The sequence below is a fragment of the Hemicordylus capensis genome, chromosome 1 (genome assembly GCF_027244095.1).
Source record: "Hemicordylus capensis ecotype Gifberg chromosome 1, rHemCap1.1.pri, whole genome shotgun sequence".
In the NCBI taxonomy this organism is placed as follows: domain Eukaryota; kingdom Metazoa; phylum Chordata; class Lepidosauria; order Squamata; family Cordylidae; genus Hemicordylus; species Hemicordylus capensis.
In genome coordinates this window covers 125,163,255-125,182,059 of record NC_069657.1, presented here as the reverse complement: position 1 = coordinate 125,182,059, position 18,805 = coordinate 125,163,255, and the positions used below count along the sequence as shown (strand labels likewise).

Here is an 18,805-nt window from a genome sequence, read left to right as displayed (position 1 = left end):
CTGTGATTTGGCACAGCATCTTTATAGCACGCCATGGCCAGGCAAATTGCAGCTAGCTGCAGCAGCTCCTGAACACAACAGAGGAGGTGGAGGCAGAGGCTTGGTGGGGGAGTGCAAAAAAGAGGCATCAGGTGAGTTGATGCAAAGGCAGCTGCAGGGCCGTGTGTGGGGTGGGTGGGGGTGGAGGGAAGGCGGTAGGTGAGTTGGGGGCCTGGCTGCGGTAGCTGCTGCCAGATTTTGAACATGGGCTGCTGCCAGTGTTGTTACACCACTGGCATTTAGAAAAGCCAGAGCTGTCTCTCCTCAGTTGTTTATGCAGTCTGCAGGTTATGTGACCTTAATCATGGATGACAGGGGACATCCATAATCTCAACACACTTCACAAAGAACTGTTGTTGGGGGATCTTGTGCCTTCCCTGGTCATTTTGTGCCAAAAAATGCAAGAATGAATTTGGATCAGACCATGGCTCCATGTAGTCAGGCATCCTGTTTCCAACAGATGCCTGCAGCTCTATACTTCTAAAAGCAAGGCCAAAAAAAAGAAACAGTCCTGCCATGTAATTTCCACCCCGCAACTGATATTCACTGAGGCATATTGCCATTGAACACAGAAGTACCATTTAGCTCTCAAGGGCAATAGCCATCAGTGTCCTTAATGAAGTTGTCTAGTCACATTTTAACGTCATCTAAGCTAAAAGCCAAATTGGAAATGATACTAAAAATGTAGCAGCTGTACAGCTAGGTTGCACCAGCCCTTCCATAACATCTACTAGACCTAACCTCATGCTGTGATGTAATGACATTCCACATTTCTCCATCCTCTCACCAGCCAATGATGTGGAGTGTGTGTAGGGAAACACATGATCTTTTGATATCACAACATGAATAAATGTCTACTCTACTTTGTTACAAGGAAAAGTTATATGCTCAGTTAAAGGTTTTTGGTAGTAGCTACATCTTGGCCACCTTCGGACATAATGCCAAACTGGAGGCAAACTTGCCAGAGGTTTGTGGTTGTCTGAATGCGTGAAACCGCGGTTTCGTCACCCAACCATGGGTTGGTTTTTTGACCCCAAGCCTGAATTTGAACCTTTGGTTTGTAGTGAGTTTTGCTGCCAAAACTCCAGTTTCCAAAAGGCCATTTTTTTGTTTGGACTCTGCTGACACCATAACTTGGATTTTGTGCTGTGGCTGCTCCCAAAACCTTAGAGAGGGCAGCTCCGAGCAGCCCAGAAACGTTTCAGCTCTATGCCAGCCATGCTTCTCGCTAGCTACAGTGAGGGAAATAAGTATTTGATCCCCTGCTGATTTTGTCCGTTTGCCCTCTGACACAGAAATGACCAGGCTATAATTGGAATGGTAGGTTTATTGTAGCTGTGAGAGACGGAATAACAACAAACAAACCCTCAAAAGCCCAGTGCCCAAAAGTCAGCGATGGATTACCATTGTAGTGAGGGAAATAAGTATTCGATCCCCTATCAACCAGCAAGATTTCAGGCTCCCAGGTGTCTTTTCACTATATGCAGGTAACGAGCTGAGATGAGGAACACCCTCTGTAAGGGAGTGCTCCTAATCCCAGCTTGTTACAGTACCTGTATAAAAGACACCTGTCCATAGAAGCAAGCAATCACTCAGCTTCCAAACTCACCACCATGCCCAAGACCAAAGAGCTGTCGAAGGATGTCAGGGACAAGGTTGTAGACCTGCACAAGGCTGGACTGGGCTACAAGACTATCGCCAAGCAGCTTGGTGAGAAGGTGACTACAGTTGGCACGATAACTGGCAAATGGAAGAAACACAAAACAACTGTCAATCTCCCTCGGTCTGGGGCTCCATGCAAGATCTCACCTCGTGGAGTTGCAATGATCATGAGAACGGTGACAAAGCAGCCCAGAACTACACGGGGGGAACTTGTCAATGATCTCAGGGCAGCTGGAACCATAGTCACCAAGAAAACAATTGGTAACACACTACGTCGTGAAGGACTGAAATCTTGGAGTGCCCGCAAGTTCCCCCTGCTCAAGGCAGCACATGTACAGGCCCGTCTGCAGTTTGCCAATGCACATCTGAATGATCCAGAGGAGAACTGGGCGAAAGTGTTGTGGTCAGATGAGACCAAAATTGAGCTCTTTGGCATCAACTCAACTCGCTGTGTGTGGAGGAGGAGGAATGCTGCCTATGAGCCCAAGAACACCATCCCCACCGTCAAACATGGAGGTGGACACATTATGCTTTGGGGGTGTTTTTCTGCTAAGGGGACAGGACACCTTCACCGCATCGAAGGGACGATGGACGGGACCATGTACCGTCAGATCTTGGGTGAGCACCTCCTTCCCTCAGCCAGGGCATTGAGAATGGGTCGTGGATGGGTATTCCAGCATGACAATGACCCAAAACACACAGCCAAGGCAACAAAGGAGTGGCTCAAGAAGAAGCACATGAAGGTCCTGGAGTGGCCCAGCCAGTCTCCAGACCTTATTCCCATAGAAAATCTGTGGAGGGAGCTGAAGGTTCGGGTTGCCAAACATCAGCCTCGAAATCTTTCTGACTTGGAGAGGATCTGCAAAGAGGAGTGGGACAACATCCCTCCTGGGTTGTGTGCAAACCTGGTGGCCAACTACAAGAAACGTCTGACCTCTGTGATTGCCAACAAGGGTTTTGCCACCAAGTACTAAGACATCTTTTGTGAAGGGATCAAATACTTATTTCCCTCACTACAATGGAAATCCATCGCTGACTTTTGGGCACTGGGCTTTTGAGGGTTTGTTTGTTGTTATTCCGTCTCTCACAGCTACAATAAACCTACCATTCCAATTATAGCCTGGTCATTTATGTGTCAGAGGGCAAACGGACAAAATCAGCAGGGGATCAAATACTTATTTCCCTCACTGTACCTCTCTGAGCAGTTGCCCCACCCTCTGCAGATTCTGCACTCCTTCTGCCATTTCCTGGCAACAGTGATGCCGCATCACCACATCCCAAGCTTTAATGCATTTAAAGGGAGAGAACCACAATGGAGAAATCTCTCTCTCCACTGCATCTTATCGTCCTCCTTTTGGCATTCTGCACTAAAAGGGAGGGATGACAAGATGGGCAGAGCAGGAGAGGTCTCCAGCAATTAAGGACTGCCCCAGACTAAGGATGTGCATGAACTATGGTTCGTGTACATTTTGGGAAGTTTGATGGGGAACTTAAGAAAAAGGAGACCATGAGGCACACACATGGCATCTGTGCATGCACAGGTGCCATTTGTATGGTCGGCAACACCATGCTGACCACACAAATTGTGCCCATGCATTCTCAGATGCCATGTGCGTGCTGATGCCACATCAGCAGGAAGGGGTTATTGGGTTGCATGCCGCCCCAACAGGAAGCTGAATGGGGTGGCGGAGAGCAGGTATGGATCTGCTCTTCTTTTTCTTAAGGTTCCCTTCAAATTTCCCAAAATGTGATCGAACCACAGTTTGTGCACATCCCTACCCCAGACTGGTGCAGAACCATGCACACTGGCAAAAGGAAGTCCACCCTCAAAGGGATAACCCAAAGTTAACCCTAGAATTCTTAAGTGGTTCTGTTCTATTTTTTGTAACAGTTTGGAGGGGAAGGGAGCCCCAGCCCCTTCACCTTGAGTGCAAGCATGCGGTCTCAACCATGAAAAGAACTGTCCTGGGTAATGTTTGGACAGGGATGAGCTCGAAAGCCCAGTGTGATGATAAAACCTGCAATAGGTGATTTTTCCCTTCTCCCAAGGACCACTCTTTCATGAGGGTGAAAGGCCATGGAGACACACATAGAAGCCACCCAGACTGGTTGCTAGATCCCTCCAAGCCTTCAGGAAGAGTACCCTAGCAACATCTTTCCTGACCTTGGCAACTGCTGTGAACCAGGAGTCCAAGTGCTCCCGCAATAGTCTGGTCTCCCACAACACATACCCATATTATTTTTATTAATATTAAATATTAATATATTAATATTAATATATTAATAACACATATTTTCTTTTGGCCACACCCGGCCGCCAGCCTTGCCAGGGATCAGTGAAAACAGCAGGTGCCCTGCCCCAGGATGCCCCTGGTGGCCAATTTACATATGTCGCAACACCGATCCAGCCCATCTGGCTGTGGACGTGGGATCCATTCTTGGTCTTTCCCAACTCTACACACCTAAAACCACTTGGACAAATGGAGCAGAGCAGACTCCTTGGAAGTCTGGAAGGGTTGTGGAGATGGGAAGGTATGGAGTATGAGTTCTATTATTAACCAGAAATATTGGGAGCCCCACATCAGTGGGGCTCCCTAAAGTTGGATGGCCTACCTCATGAGCGTACAATCCAATGGAGACTCAGATCCTCTGGTCCTCCCCAGTGGATTAACCCTCTCATGAGAAGGTTAATCCCTCGCTGGCAAGTTGACACAGGGGCAGGAGTCTGTTGGAGCTTCCTGGACTGCTTGGCCCAGGTCTGTGAGTCTAAGAGTATCATTTGTCACAGTGGACCAAATCCCAGGATCCTTTGCTTTCCTCCCAGGATCCTTTGACTTCCCAGGATCCTTTGACTTCCTCCTAAGCAGTTATCATGATCCCTTTCTGGAGTAACAAAAAACTAGTGTCCCTCTCCATCCCCCAGTACCAGTAATTGTGCTTGTGTGAAGCTGTGTAGCTGCAGGGCTCTTGAAGGATGGCAATGGAAGTGGTGTGAGGAAAGGATTAAAATGCCTTTTCTTTACCGAGGGCAGGCGATTGATGCCAAGAAGCCACGATTGCACCGGGCACGCCCCTTTGAAGATCGTAGCCAATGGTTGCTGCTCCCCTGATGTCTTGCCTGCAGTCTGGCAGTGTAAGCAGCATGGGACTTGCTGGATGCAGCCTTGGTGGGCCAGGAAGAGGGAGGGGTCCCTCTGCCCAGAAACCAGAGGTTGCAAAACCGCAGCTGGACGATCGTCTGTGGGACAATTCCCGGGTTCACAGATTAACCACAGGTCCGTCTACCTGAGGTTTCACACTATGTCTGAAGGTGCCCTTTGCCATTGTGTTCTCCTTTCTGGTCATTATTTTAAGAGGCCATGACTGCAATTTTAGGCACACTTACTTGAGAGTAAGTCCCATTGAATGCCAGGTTGGTCTCTGGGTCATCTCGGAGAGACCACATTAGTCTGTTGCTGATGGCGTTACACTGGCTGCCGATAGGTTTCCGGGCAAAATACAAAGTGCTAGTTATAACTTATAAAGCCCTAAACGGCTTAGGTCTTGGCTGTTTAAGAGAGCGTCTTCTTCGCTACAAACTCCACCGCCCATTGAGGTAATCTGAGGAGGTCCGTCTCCAGTTACCGCCAACTCGTTTGGTGGTCACACAGAGATGGGCCTTCTCAGTTACTGCCCCGAGATTGTGGAATGCGCTCCCTGCTGAGTTACGATCCTCCCTATCTCTGGCAATTTTAAAAAAAATATTTGAAAACCCATTTTTTTACCCAAGCTTTCTCAGGTTTTTAAAAAATACTGTTTGTTTAATTTTATGGTTTTGAAACTATTGTATTGTTAACTTTTATATGTGTTTTTATATGCGGAACTGTTTTAACTTTTATATGTGTTTTAATTGTTGTTAGCTGCCCAGAGACTTAAGTTTGGGTGGGGTATAAATTTGATAAATAAATAAATAAGGGGTAACATTCATAGGATCAAGTTGCACATCATGATTTGAGTACAACATGCTTTATTAATAAATAAATGTATACTTTACATGGAATTGAGACTACCTTGTATAAGTGCCTCTGCATGAATCAAAATATAATTTATTCTACTAATTACTCTGAGCACTGCAAAATTTAGCTAACTAGGACTGTCATCCTTGACTGCAAATTGTGAAATGCATCCACAATGTTATACATTTATACATTCTAAATAATTCTCTTTTGATTCCAGTCATTTTCTAATAGTGCTCAGTCATTTTCTGTTTGTTTCTCTGGCAGAACTGCAGCAATAGAACATTCTGGTGAGAGTTGAGGCAACTCCCAAACTAGCCCATCATTATGCAAGTTTATGGTGCAGAGACCTGAATGAGTGTGTATAATTGCATATGAATTCTCAACACATACATACACAGACAAAAGAAACATCTAACAGTGAGCATTCCTAAATCAGTGGAATGCAGGATTTTTAAAGGGGTAGGATATGGACAGAATTCCAATAGGCATATCACCCTTAGAAAAAGAGCAATACTGGACTATTCTCTATTCATTTAGGAGCACACTGGGTCCAAGGGGCCAAACAAACAAACAAACAAACAAAAAACTAGAAGCTGCTAGGCACTTCAAAATAATTTAAAATACTAACAGCTTTCTTTTTGCTTCTTGCACCATGTGCAGACTGTTCTTAGCCAAACCTTTTTTAAAATTTATTTAGCAAGATCTGAGAGTCTTTTTAACAGGAAGGCTGCATATCTGCTATTTCCCTCGTGCTATCTATAATCATTAAAGTGCCTTGCTAGTTCTTGAGTCTCACAAGACCTGGAAAACCATTTGGGAATAAGCCAAAATTAGGCAGAAGCCATCACTTCAGGGAAGTAATTTTGAATTTATGAAGTCAGTGGTTAGTTTTATTTTGGGACTAATTCAAGGTCCTGGTTAGTTGCTACTATCGATTCAAACTTGTACTCTTCAGTCACTAACTGATGAAATGGAAGCGAGCAATGACTGAAGAGAAGCCTGACTGTATCTTAATCTGCTTAACAATAATATTAATCAGTGCTCATACTTTAAACAGGGTAGCTGGCACCTTATGCTGAGTGAAATAATCTCTTTCAAGCAGCCCAGTTGGATGTTACTGCAGGTTGGCAGTTTTTGTTTGTATTTTAGATGATTGCAGGACATTGCCAGTGACAATGTCTGAACCGAGAGACTAGTGTCAAACAGTAATTTGAAATTCATTTTATTCTAATCATTGATTAAAATTTTATTAGTAGTCTTTAAAGATATTGACGGGGTAGCTCTTCGGGGATGAGCAATCTGAAGACTTGCCTTCTTGTTTCCATAGCAACCCCAGCATATCCATCCTTTCAAAGCAGCCTAGCCTGCATTATGTACTGCAGGGGTATTAGATTCAGCAAAATTACGTTAACAATCCAGTGGCTTTCCATTTCCTATTTTCTACTGCATGAAAATGGGCTGCACTGGCATTTCATGAAGAAAGAAAATAATATCTTTTTCTGCCTAAAAACCCCTAATCTTTTAAGCTAAAATGTTATTTTCTTCAACATATTTTGCAGTTCTTAAAGTTGTCATTAATATTATGTTCAGGGCCTCAGTGAAAGGATATGGCAGCAGAACGATGCACTGGAGTCCTACGTGTTTGCAAATCATGCTCACCAATGTGGCTATGTTTATGTGGAGAACCTTCCACATTTCTCCATAATATATTCTGCCTGTGTACATGGTCTTCTGATCCTCATATGGGTCCAGTCATAGCCCTGGAAGTAAGGTTGCTTGTGCAGCCCCATCCATCTTCCTCTCACCATGCCCATTCAACCCCTTCTTTCTATTAAATAACATTATATAATCCCTCTTTGCCTTTCCTTCACCACTGCAACAAGTCCTTTTAGAACTGAGGAGCAGGTTTTCCAGGACAGATGGCAGGGCTTCTATGAGCTTTGAACCCTGGTCTCTCTCTCATAAGAAGATTCTCACTTGACAGCATTCTAAGAACACAATACAAATTTGTTTTGAAATATTTCAAGTGTATGGTGGTCCTCATATACTCCTGCTTAAGCTCCTGCCAGTGCTCAGTACCTCACTATACCCATTCACTTTTGCCACTGCCCAGTTTAACAAATATCATAGGAGCGAGAGCAGACATTTGCCAATATGTGTAATAAAACATGGATGGCTGCTTGGGAAGAAGGCAATTTACACCAGAGAAAAGATGATGACTTTGTGTTTAACCCTTCCCCTGCCAGCAGCCAGGGATTAGGCAGCTGCCTGCTGCCTGTTCCTCGTGCCCAGCAGAGGAGCAAGCCCATCCACCAGCAAGAGGCACAGGGTGAGAGCCTGTGCTGGGTGTGGCTCCTCTGCTGTTTGCCATCTGCTGTTGCTGCTGCCTGCCTGTGGGACTTCTGCCTGCCAGCTCTGTTACAGCTGAGTGTTGGCAGGACTGGGGTCCTGGGCTTCCATCTGCCCACCCCTGGGCTACTTAGGAGACTGCCAGTGGCGGCGGGGCTGCCACCGGCGGGGCCGTCACCGAAGGGGCGGCACCAAAGGGGGTCGCCACTTTGGGGAGCCACTTTGGGGAGCAATGAGGGTGAGGGCCATCCCCCCTGCTTCAGTATTGTTTGGGTTGGGGAGGGGGGGCGGCTGAGATAAGGCTTGGGTAAGATTTGTTTTGAATATTTTGGAGCCTGTCTGGAGATGGGGAGATTGGAGAGCGTGTCCATTGGTCTCGGTGCGGCAATCCCAGTAGTGGTGGGGAATAGAAGAAGTTACGTTGGTAGGTCAGCAGGCCTTTGCAGGGGAAGGGAAATCAGAAACTTAATAGCTGTTTCCCCTTCTGGCTGCCCTGCCAGCTCTTTGACCTTGGGGAGTAGTGCCAACAACCCGCAGAACCTTGCCTTGCTCCTTTGTAACACCAGGTCAGTCCAAAACAAATCTGAAGTAATCCATGACTTAATCAGGGATGAAGGGGCTGACCTGGTGTGTATCACAGAGACTTGGTTAGGGGAGGCTGGGGGCCCAGTTTGGGCCCAGCTTCTCCCTCCAGGGTACTCTGTAGAGGAGCAGGTAAGGGAGTGTGGGCGGGGAGGTGGAGTAGCTGTGGTCTTTAAGGATAATATCTCCCTTACCAGGATCCCTATCAGAGTGTCTGATCATATTGAATGTGTGTACGTATGTTTGGGGACCAGAGATAGATTGGGACTTCTGTTGGTGTACCGATCACCCCGCTGCCCAACAGAGTCCCTAACTGAGCTCACGGACTTGGTCTCAGGTTTGGTGTTGGAGTCCCCCAGGCTTATGGTGCTAGGGACTTCAATATCCACTTTGAGACTGGGTTGTCTGGTGCAGCTCAGGAGTTCATAGCGGCCATGACAACTATGGGCCTATCCCAAGTGGTCCTGGACCGACACATGTTGCTGGTCATACTCTTGATTTGAGCTTTCATTCTGATCAGGGTGGTGTTCCGTGGGTGGGGACTCCTGTGATCTCCCCATTGTCATGGACGGACCACCACCTGGTTAAGGTCGGACTCACAGTTGCGTCCCACCTCTGCAGGGGTGAGGGACCTATTAGAATGGTCCGTCCAAAAAGGTTATTGGATCCAATAGGATTCCAAGAAGCCTTGGAAGGATTTAATGTTGGCCCTGCCGGCGATCCGGTTGATGCCCTGGTGGAGAATTGGAATAATCAGCTCACCAGGGCAGTAGACATGATCACTCCTAAGCGTCCTCTCCGTTCCGCTTCAAAAATGGCTCCTTGGTATACGGAAGATCTACGGGAGCTGAAGCGGCAAGGTAGATGACTGGAGCGCAAGTGGAAGACTCGACTCGAATCCGACAGATTACGACATAGAGCACATTTAAAGATCTATGCTCTGGCTATACGTTAAGCAAAGAAGTGTTTCTTTTCTGCCCATATTGCTTCCGCAGGCTCTCGTCCAGAGGAGCTATTCAGGGTTGTGAGGGGTCTAGTAGGGCCCCCTACTCCCCTGAATCCGAATTTGGAACCATCAGTTGCCCGCTGTGATGCTTTTAATGAATTTTTTGTGGATAAAGTTTCTCATATTTGGGTTGATTTAGACTCCACAGTTATCGCAGTGTCAGATGAAGAGGTATCCAGCAACTCCTCTTGTGTGGTTAGACTGGACCAATTTCAGTTTGTGACTCCTGAGGATGTGGACAAGCTGCTCGGAATGGTGTGTCCTACCACCTGTCTGCTTGATCCTTGCCCAACGTGGCTTATACTGTCTGGCAAGGGGGTTGTTGTGGGGAGCCTGGTGGCAATTATAAATACCTCTCTGAGGGAGGGCAGGATGCCTCCTTGTTTAAAGGAGGCAATTATTAGACCAATTCTTAAGAAGCCTGCCTTGGACCCCTCAGAGTTTAATAGCTACAGGCCTATCTCCAACCTCCCATGGTTGGGCAAGGTGATTGAGAGGGTGGTGGCCTCCCAGCTCCAGGCGGTCTTGGAGGAAACTGATTATCTAGACCCATTTCAAACTGGCTTTCGGGCGGGCTATGAGGTGGAGACTGCCTTGGTCGGCCTGATGGATGATCTCCAATTGGGAATGGACAGAGGAAGTGTGACTCTGTTGGTCCTTTTGGATCTCTCGGCGGCTTTTGATACTGTCGACCATAGTATCCTTCTGGAACGTCTGAGAGTGTTGGGGGTGGGAGGCACTGCTTTGCAGTGGTTCTGCTCCTACCTTTCTGGCAGATTCCAGATGGTGTCGCTTGGAGACTGCTGCTTTTCAAAATCTGAGCTTTTATATGGGGTCCCTCAGGGCTCCATACTGTCTCCAATGCTTTTTAATATCTATATGAAACCATTGGGAGAGATCATCCGGAGATTTGGTGCTGGGTGTTATCAGTATGCTGATGACACCCAAATCTATTTCTCTATGTCAACATCATCAGGAGAAGGCATAACCTCCCTGAATGCCTGCTTGGAAGCAGTAATGAGGGGATAACAAACTGATACTGAATCCAGACAAGACGGAGGTACTTATTGTGCGCGGTCGTCACTCGGAAAGTGATATTGATCTACCTGTTCTAGATGGGGTCACACTTCCTCAGAAGGAACAGGTACGCAGTCTGGGAGTGCTTCTGGATCCACACCTCTCCCTGGTTTCCCAGGTTGAGGCAGTGACCAGAAGCGCTTTCTATTAGCTTCGGTTGATACGCCAGCTGCGTCCGTTTCTTGAAGTTCATGATCTCAAAACAGTAGTACACTTGCTGGTAACCTCCAGACTTGATTACTGCAATGCGCTCTATGTGGGGCTGCCTTTGTACGTAGTACAAAATGTGGCAGCCAGGTTGGTCTCCAGGTCATCTCGAAGAGACCATATTACTCCTATATTACAGGAGTTGCACTGGCTGCCGATAGGTTTCCGGGCAAAATACAAAGTGCTGGTTATAACCTATAAAGCCCTAAACAGCTTAGGCTCACGGTATTTAAGAGAGCGTCTTCTTCTGCATGATCCCCATTGTCCACTACGTTCATCAGGGAGGCTCGTCTGTGGCTACTTTCATGTCGTTTGGTGGCCACCCAGGGACAGGCCTTCTCTGTTGTCACCCCGAGACTTTGGAACGCACTTCCCGTGGGCATAAGAGTCTCCCCATCTCTAGTGGCTTTAAAAGGGGTCTAAAGACTTATCTTTTTACCCAAGCTTTTTAACTTTTAGCTTTTTAACTTTTTAACTTTTTAATTTTTTAAACTTTTGATTGTTATTATTTGTTTTAAATTGTTTTTAGTATTTGTTTGTTGTGAACCGCCCTGAGACCTTGGGTAAGGGCGGTATAAAAATGTGCTAAATAAATAAATAAATAAATAGGTGTGTAGGGATTTCATCCACTTAATTGGTTTCTGGGTGGCTGGAACAAGTCTGGCCCTGCACAATCTCCCTACTCAATTCTGGACTTGCACAACAGCTTGTGCATGGGAGTCAGTTGCCCACATACCAGTGCTGATCTGTGTGCTATTGCAGCTGCAAACACCTTTTGTTTGTTGCTTACAAACAGTTCAGTGCTGCTCTGGGCCAGGGTGGTGATAAGAAAACTACCAGACAATACTGAAAATATATAAAAACCAGTTTCCATGGTTCTATCATGCTCTGGTGCGGCCTGAAAACAAAAGCAAGAGCGGGGTATGGATATGAAAAGGTGGGGCTAAATAGAAAGGACCAGGTTTGAGTCTCAGTGGCTCCCTGTGCGAGGAAGTAGTTTTTTTAAAAAAAAATCTTTAAAATTTGTATGCTGTCTTTCTGTCCAAGGGCATCCATAGCAACTCACAAAAAAATTTAAAAGTCAATGATAAAAACTTACCAATATAAAAAAATGCATTCAATAAGAACTGCTAATTCTAAAAGCAACAAAGCAACCAAAATAAAAATAGTAGCAGAACAATTCTATAAAACAGAAAATCACAGCAATGCAGAGACCCAAGAGACCACACCCCATGGAGCACTTAGCCTACACAAAGACTTGCTGGAAAAGAGTGGTCTTGACTAGACTTCTAAAACCAGAGAGAGAAGTAGCCAGGGATGTCCACAACCTGGGTACAACCACCAAGAAGTATCCACCAACTTGACTTCTGAGGGCAGTGGAACCCCAAAGCAGCACTCCCCTGATAACCTCAATATGTGAGCAGACTCCTCCAAAGTGCTGGTTATTACCTATAAAACTCCTAATGGCTTGGTCCCAGAGTATTTAAGAGAGTACCCTTCTCTGTCACGAACCCCATTACTTACTGAGATCATGTGAGGAGTTCCAGCTGCCATCGGCTTGTTTGGTCGTGATGCGGGACCGGGCCTTCTGTGTGGCTGCCCCAGGGCTTTGGAATGTGCTCCCTGTCAACATAAGAGCTGCTCCATCTCCGGCTGTCTTCAAAAAATTGCTCAAGACACACCTATTTTCTCAGGCCTTTTGTTAGATCTATTTTAAAATATTGTTTTAATTGCTTATATTGTATTGTTTTAAATTGCTGTATACCACGTTGGAATGTCTGTATGAAGAGGTTTATGAATAAGATAAGTATGGAGAAGCAGTCCTGTAGGACAGTGTTCTGAGGCACAGCTGACAGGGGCCTCTTTCTGGAGTCACCAGAGGCAGGGATCAGAGCGCTCCCCCAGCCACAAGTGCATAGTTGCCAATCAGCTCTAAGGTCAGGTGGGAAGAATAGAACATGACACTTGGGGGACACCATTGTAATAGGGTCAAAACCTGGCTTTACTTGTGACATGAGGCAATGTGTACATAAAAACATAAGAACAGACCTGCTGGATCAGGCCCAAGGCCTATCTAGTCTAACATTCTGTTTCACACAGTGGCCCACTAGATGCCTCTGGGAAGTCCACAGGCAAGAGGTAAGGGAATGCCCTCTCTCTTGCTGTTGCTCCCCTGCAACTGGTATTGAGAGGCATCTTGCCTCTGAGGTTGGAGGTAGTGTGTAGTCTAGTAGCATTGATAGACCTGTCCTCCATGAATTTGTCCAAGCACCTTTTAAAGCCATCCAAGCTAGTTGCCTTCACCCCATCCGGTGGCAGAGAATTCCATAGATTAATTAAGTCCTGTGTGAAAAAGTACTTCCTTTTGTTGGTCCTAAATTTCTAGGCCTTCAGTTTCAAGGGATGACCCGTGGTTCCAGTGCTGTGAAGGGAGCGGGATTTCTCTCTGTCCACTCTCTCTACTCCATACATAATTTTATACACCACACATAATTTTTATACACTATAAAATTATATTCTAGTATAATTTTATACTATCATGTGTCCCCATAGTTGACTCTTTTCAATGTCCTTCTTAAGATACTGGGACCAGAACTCACACAATATTCCAAATGTGGCCACACCATGGATTTGCATAAGGGCATAATAATATTAGCATTTTTATTTTCAATCCCCTTCCTAATGATCCCTAGCAAGGAAATTGCTTTTTTCACAGCTGCCACACACTGAGTTGACACTTTCAACGAGCTGTCCACCATGTCCTCAAGATCCCTCTCCTGGTCAGTCACTGACATCTCAGACTCCAGCTGTGTATATGTGGTTGGGTTTCTTTTGCCCCAATATGTATAACTTTTTGCTTACACTGAACAACATTTGCCATTTTGTCACCCACTCACCCAGTTTGGAGAGTTCCTTTTGGAGCTCCTCACCATCTGTAGTTGATGACGAGAGAGAGAAAATCAGAGCCATTAATATTTCCTTTGAATATGAATGTAGTTCTTCTGTGATGAGCAGACCAATTATTAATATTGGTATAGTGCCATTCAGATAACATTAGGTATATCTACATCCCAAGGGATGTAAGCTCTTGATTCCAATTGGACTTAGATGTCTAATGTCTTATGAAGGAAGAGTTTAGCAGTTTTGTGCTAATCATTTATAGGCTATCATATTTAATTAGAAGTATTTTAAAAAGATTTTATTTATTTCTGAAGCAATTCACATTTCAGCTTAATAAAAATGTAAAACTGATTATTATTTTTACATTAGTTCTCAATTTTATCATGCTGGTATCCAATAATGGTAAAATAAAAAATTCAGATAAGTCATCCTATGAAGGAAGGAAATGCAGCTGTAGTCCCTCAGATTAAAAATACATAAACTATGGCATGCAGCCACTATTAGGAAGTCAGAATTTCTATCAAATATTATTGTCCCATTTTACAGCTGTGGAGACTGAAACACCATTTTCTTGTTGGCGCAGAGTATAATTTATCTAATAGAAAACCAGCCATGTATTCAGATGCTAATACAGATTCTGTGCCTGTTCAAATCAGGAGAGTGAAGCTGGAAAAGCGGGGGTATGTTTTCTCAATAGATTTCTGGTGTGATTGGTCCTGTTGGAAAAGAGCACAAGAATAGCCTTTATTTTTCTATATCACTGTTTCCAGTTATGCTTTCAAATGTACAGCTGAAATTAGTTAAGCAGTTGAATCATTCTGTATCTCCAAAATAATAATAATGCTGCTGATGATGATGATGATAAGTGTTCCTTACTAATAATAGCAGCTGCATCACTGGGTGGCCCCTTTATCAGTGGCATAGGGAGGCTCCAGGAGAAAGCTGTTTTGGGGGGCTCCCTCGCACACACTTTGCATGTGTGTGCCCCAGTGCTGAATCCCCGCCCCATACTTCCAAGCCCCGCTGCTCTTCCCCCTCCATTTACCCATGGCGGTGGCTGGTGGGCAGACTTCTCAGTGGGCGGGTGGTCTGGCTTCTCAGGGGGTGGGCTGGCTGGCTGGCTCCCCATTCCCTGGCCGGCATGCCGGCTGCTCTCATGCCTGAAGAGTTTGATGACATCACGGCACGCTCTCCCTACTCAAACTGCGAAGGGGCAAGAGAAGTTGGCATGTTGGCCAGGGAGCGGGGAGCTGGGGAGGGGGGAGAAGCCCACCCGTCCCTGCCACCACCATGGGTAAATAGATGGGAAATGGTGGTGGGCGGAGCAGTGGGTGCGGTGGCAGGTGATGGCGGCGGTGGGGCGGCAGGGCACTTGTGGGCCCCATGACCCTCCAGGCCCAGAGACATTTGCACCCTCTCGTCTAATGGATGCTACACCCATGCCTTTTATGTCCTAAGCACTTTTCACATTACTACTCCAGTTCTTAAAATACATTTGAATAATACATGAATTGAGGAAGATGTCATATAGTTTTCAGTGTAATGTCTTGTAACATGTTAAGTGTTAGAGCCAATCTAGACAGGATACAGCAAATCTATGATTAGTATTGCCTGGTTTAGAATGTTTTTTTCTTTGCGTGATCTTGTATGAACACATTAAGCTGAACATTTTTATTTTTTCAGTTCAATAGGCTACTTGATACTGCACATGCATTGCATGCAAAAGGTCTCAGGTTCAATCCTTGGCATCTCCTGATAAGACTTGGAAAGTCACCTGTGTAAACCCTGGAGAGTTACTGCCAGTCATTGTAGACAATACAGAACTTGTAGACAAGAGACTTTGTTATCTACATTAACTGGCAACAACTCTCCAGAGAAGTGGTGATGATGGGCCAACGGTATGAGTCAACAGAAGGTGAATTCATGTGTTCATGAATCATTCAGTTACACTGGCATAAATTTAAAAGAGCAGAAAAAGTAGAACTCCATTTGAAATGTGGATTTTGTACGTATGTGTTATAACCCCCAAATAACACAATAATATCAGAAATAGTTCCTGAAAAATAGAGCTGCCACTTTTGGCATCAATCCCTTTTACGAATTTTGCACTGAATTTCAAAGACCTAAACATTGCTAGCAAACTTGATTCTTGATCTGGAACAGGAAAGATAAGAGATAATGGAGGAGATAACTGTAAGATAATGGAATGTTGCTTGCAAAGCAAGTTGGATCTGGGTCTTAAAGTTCATATATGTTTGGTTCCATTTTTAATAGTCCATAATGAAAACCGTGCTATCATGATTTGCATCCCTTATCTATGCTTTGGATGATGAATACAACAATACAGTATAACAAGCTTACAACCTGATTTGGTGCATGTTTCTTAGAAGTAAAACTTGTTTGCCTACGTTACATATGACTCTCCCAGTACAGCATACAGGGAGAGGGATAAGGACACAAGTTTCATTTCTTTCCCTTCCGTGCAAAAGCTGTTTTTGTTGCCAAGAATATGTCCCTGAGGGTTGCATCCTCAACCCCCTCCTTATATGCTGCTAGGCAAACCTATAGCACAGCTTGTTTTCCAGCTGAGCTTTTGCTATGTCCTCCTAAGCCTGCATAATGTGTGGCCCCCTGAAACTTACCATTTTCTTACACAGTCCTTAGCCTGGCTTTTTGCTGACTGATGATCTCGTTTTGGTTGTGGTGAGAAGAAAAAGGCTGGTGGCCCTTTATCTGCTGCTGCAATGTTCTGATTATGATATTTCTCCTTTTTTCTTAGGTTGTCAGTGTTTTTCCTGGGGATGGAATGAACATGGGATGTGCGGCAATGGAGCAGAAGCAAATGTTTGTCCTCCACAGCTCATCAAGGCTCTTAGTTCTGCAAAGCTGCTTTTAATTGGATGTGGAGCTGGACATTCCATGGCATTTTGTCATTTTCCAGGCCAAAACCTCCTGCAGTAGAAATGTCAGCACAATGTTAAGCATCAAATGGTCGGTATACTTAAACTATGTTGTGAATATTACTGGGGGGAAATGATGCTGATTCAGAAACAAACAAAAATTGCCCAGTACATCTCTCTCTCTCACTCGGGAGAGATCTCATTTTTAAAAATCAGTGCATGGAAATAAAACCTTTATTAAATATTAAATTAAATAAAACAGTGAGCACAATCTAGCCAAAGCTTGTCAAGACTCAATGACTGAATTCCATTGAAAGGCTGGACTTAGTTGCAACTAAGTGGAAATTGCTGATGTCAGTAGGAGTTCTTGTTGCCTACTTTTGCTTAGTTGCGCTCTGTTATGTGAAGCTATATAGATGTTTTTCATGGTTCATTTTTAAAATAAAAGAGAAGACATTTTTGCCTGTAGGGAAAACAGAAAAACATTTTTTGTTTGATAAAATGATGCAGGATATGCTTTCTTCTTTTAGAGAAGCAAATAGGAAAATAGCCTTCCATTTTTGTGGAAGGAAGCAAATGTATAGCATTGGTCTAGACATTGCATTGGACAAATGTACACATTTGCATTGGACAAATGTACACATTTGCATTGGACAAATGTACACATTTGCACACATCAGACAAATATATGCATTGGTCATTATTCCTAAGAGGACTACAGTGGTTCAGCATCTCTAATGGAACTCTGGATGCCCAGAAAAAATGTCTGGAACAAGCTTTCTGAAAATAAAAGTATGAGTGAGGTCAAAAGCTATCACACAGGTTTACACTGCTAAAGAGGTGATGGCTTTTAAATATAAGAATCCTACATCCACTAGGCAAATAGCATTAAGTAGCAAGGATGCCATACAACATATTAAAAAGGCTTAGCAAGCAGCAAAAATATAAATATTGGCTGACGTGAGACAAATTAGTCAAAGTAGTCTCACTGAATTTAAAAGGACAAGTAATGCATGGTCTAAATTGTCCTTTTAATTTCAATGGGACTACTTTGAGTAATTTTCCTCATGTCTGCCACACACTTTATTATTATTATTGGCCAACATCCAGCACAGAATTACATCTATGTAATGCTGGGCTGCTGTGCTCTTCCAAGGAAGCATCAAGGGTGTGCAAAAGGGGTGGTTGTGCAAGAAGTGCTCCCATTGTCCTGAATGGGAAAACTTGCAGAATTGCTGCTTGCACAACCACCCCTTTTGTACATCCCCGATGCTGCTTTTCAAGGGCACAGCAACCCAGCAGGGCAGTATTACAGAGACATAATGCTGTGCTGGATGTCAGCCTATTATTATTATTATTATTAGTAGTAGTAGTAGTAAAGGGAAACCTGATTATTTGCCAAGTGCTGATCTTGGGGCAGGGGACGGTTGTTCTAATAAAAAGGACTTCAATAAAAACAACTTTAGATGTGACCTCTAGCCCAGAGGACTTCAGGCTGTGGGGAAAAATAGAATCTGGCTTGACTGCTTTTGATGTTTCAAAATCAGATGCTCTAGGATCTTGCTGTTGCCCATGTAGACAAAGGATGTAGCAAGCTGTAGTCTGCTATCAAGATTCTTGGAATGATTTATTGAATTAAATGAAACATAGCTAGAATTTAACATCAAAGGAACTCAGGGGTTATTTATGTTATCCTCACCATAGCCCCAAAAAGTTAAATTTGGCTGCAGGATTCTGGCTTGTCCAAAACAATCCAGAAAGCTTCATTGCTGTGTAGGGATTTGAAATTGGGTTTCTCAGATAAGGACTGCACTGCTCTGGTTTTCAGAAAATAATATCACATTTCTGTACACAGCAGCATCCTGGATCCATACAGTTGGAAGAAATGCCTCTGGGTCATCCCTAAATCTATGGTCTGCCAATCAGACATTTATTTATCATCTCTGCAAACAAACTTTCAAGGAAGAACTTTCCACCATACTCCTTTGATTGCAAAGTTAGATGCTTTTATGTGGCTTAATTGAATACTTACCTTGGGTATTTGTTCTGGAAATCCCTTCTTCTTTTATACCATCTGTCTTCAC

General features: G+C 44.5%; 1 protein-coding gene across 10 annotated transcripts in view; it reads left to right on the top strand.

Moving 5' to 3' along the window:
* The window catches only part of SERGEF (secretion regulating guanine nucleotide exchange factor), a 188,092-nt gene that overhangs the window by 155,013 nt on the left and 14,274 nt on the right, over nt 1-18,805 (top strand). For 6 of the 10 annotated variants that reach the window (XM_053291897.1, XM_053291835.1, XM_053292005.1 and 3 more), the window contains one exon: nt 16,601-16,812. In XM_053291897.1, coding sequence (XP_053147872.1) covers nt 16,601-16,782 — 182 coding nt within the window. In that variant the 3' untranslated portion in view covers nt 16,783-16,812. Of the gene's footprint in view, nt 1-16,600; nt 16,997-18,805 lie in introns of those variants that run through there. The other 4 variants (XM_053291824.1, XM_053291968.1, XM_053291912.1 and 1 more) reach the window with 4 other exon arrangements.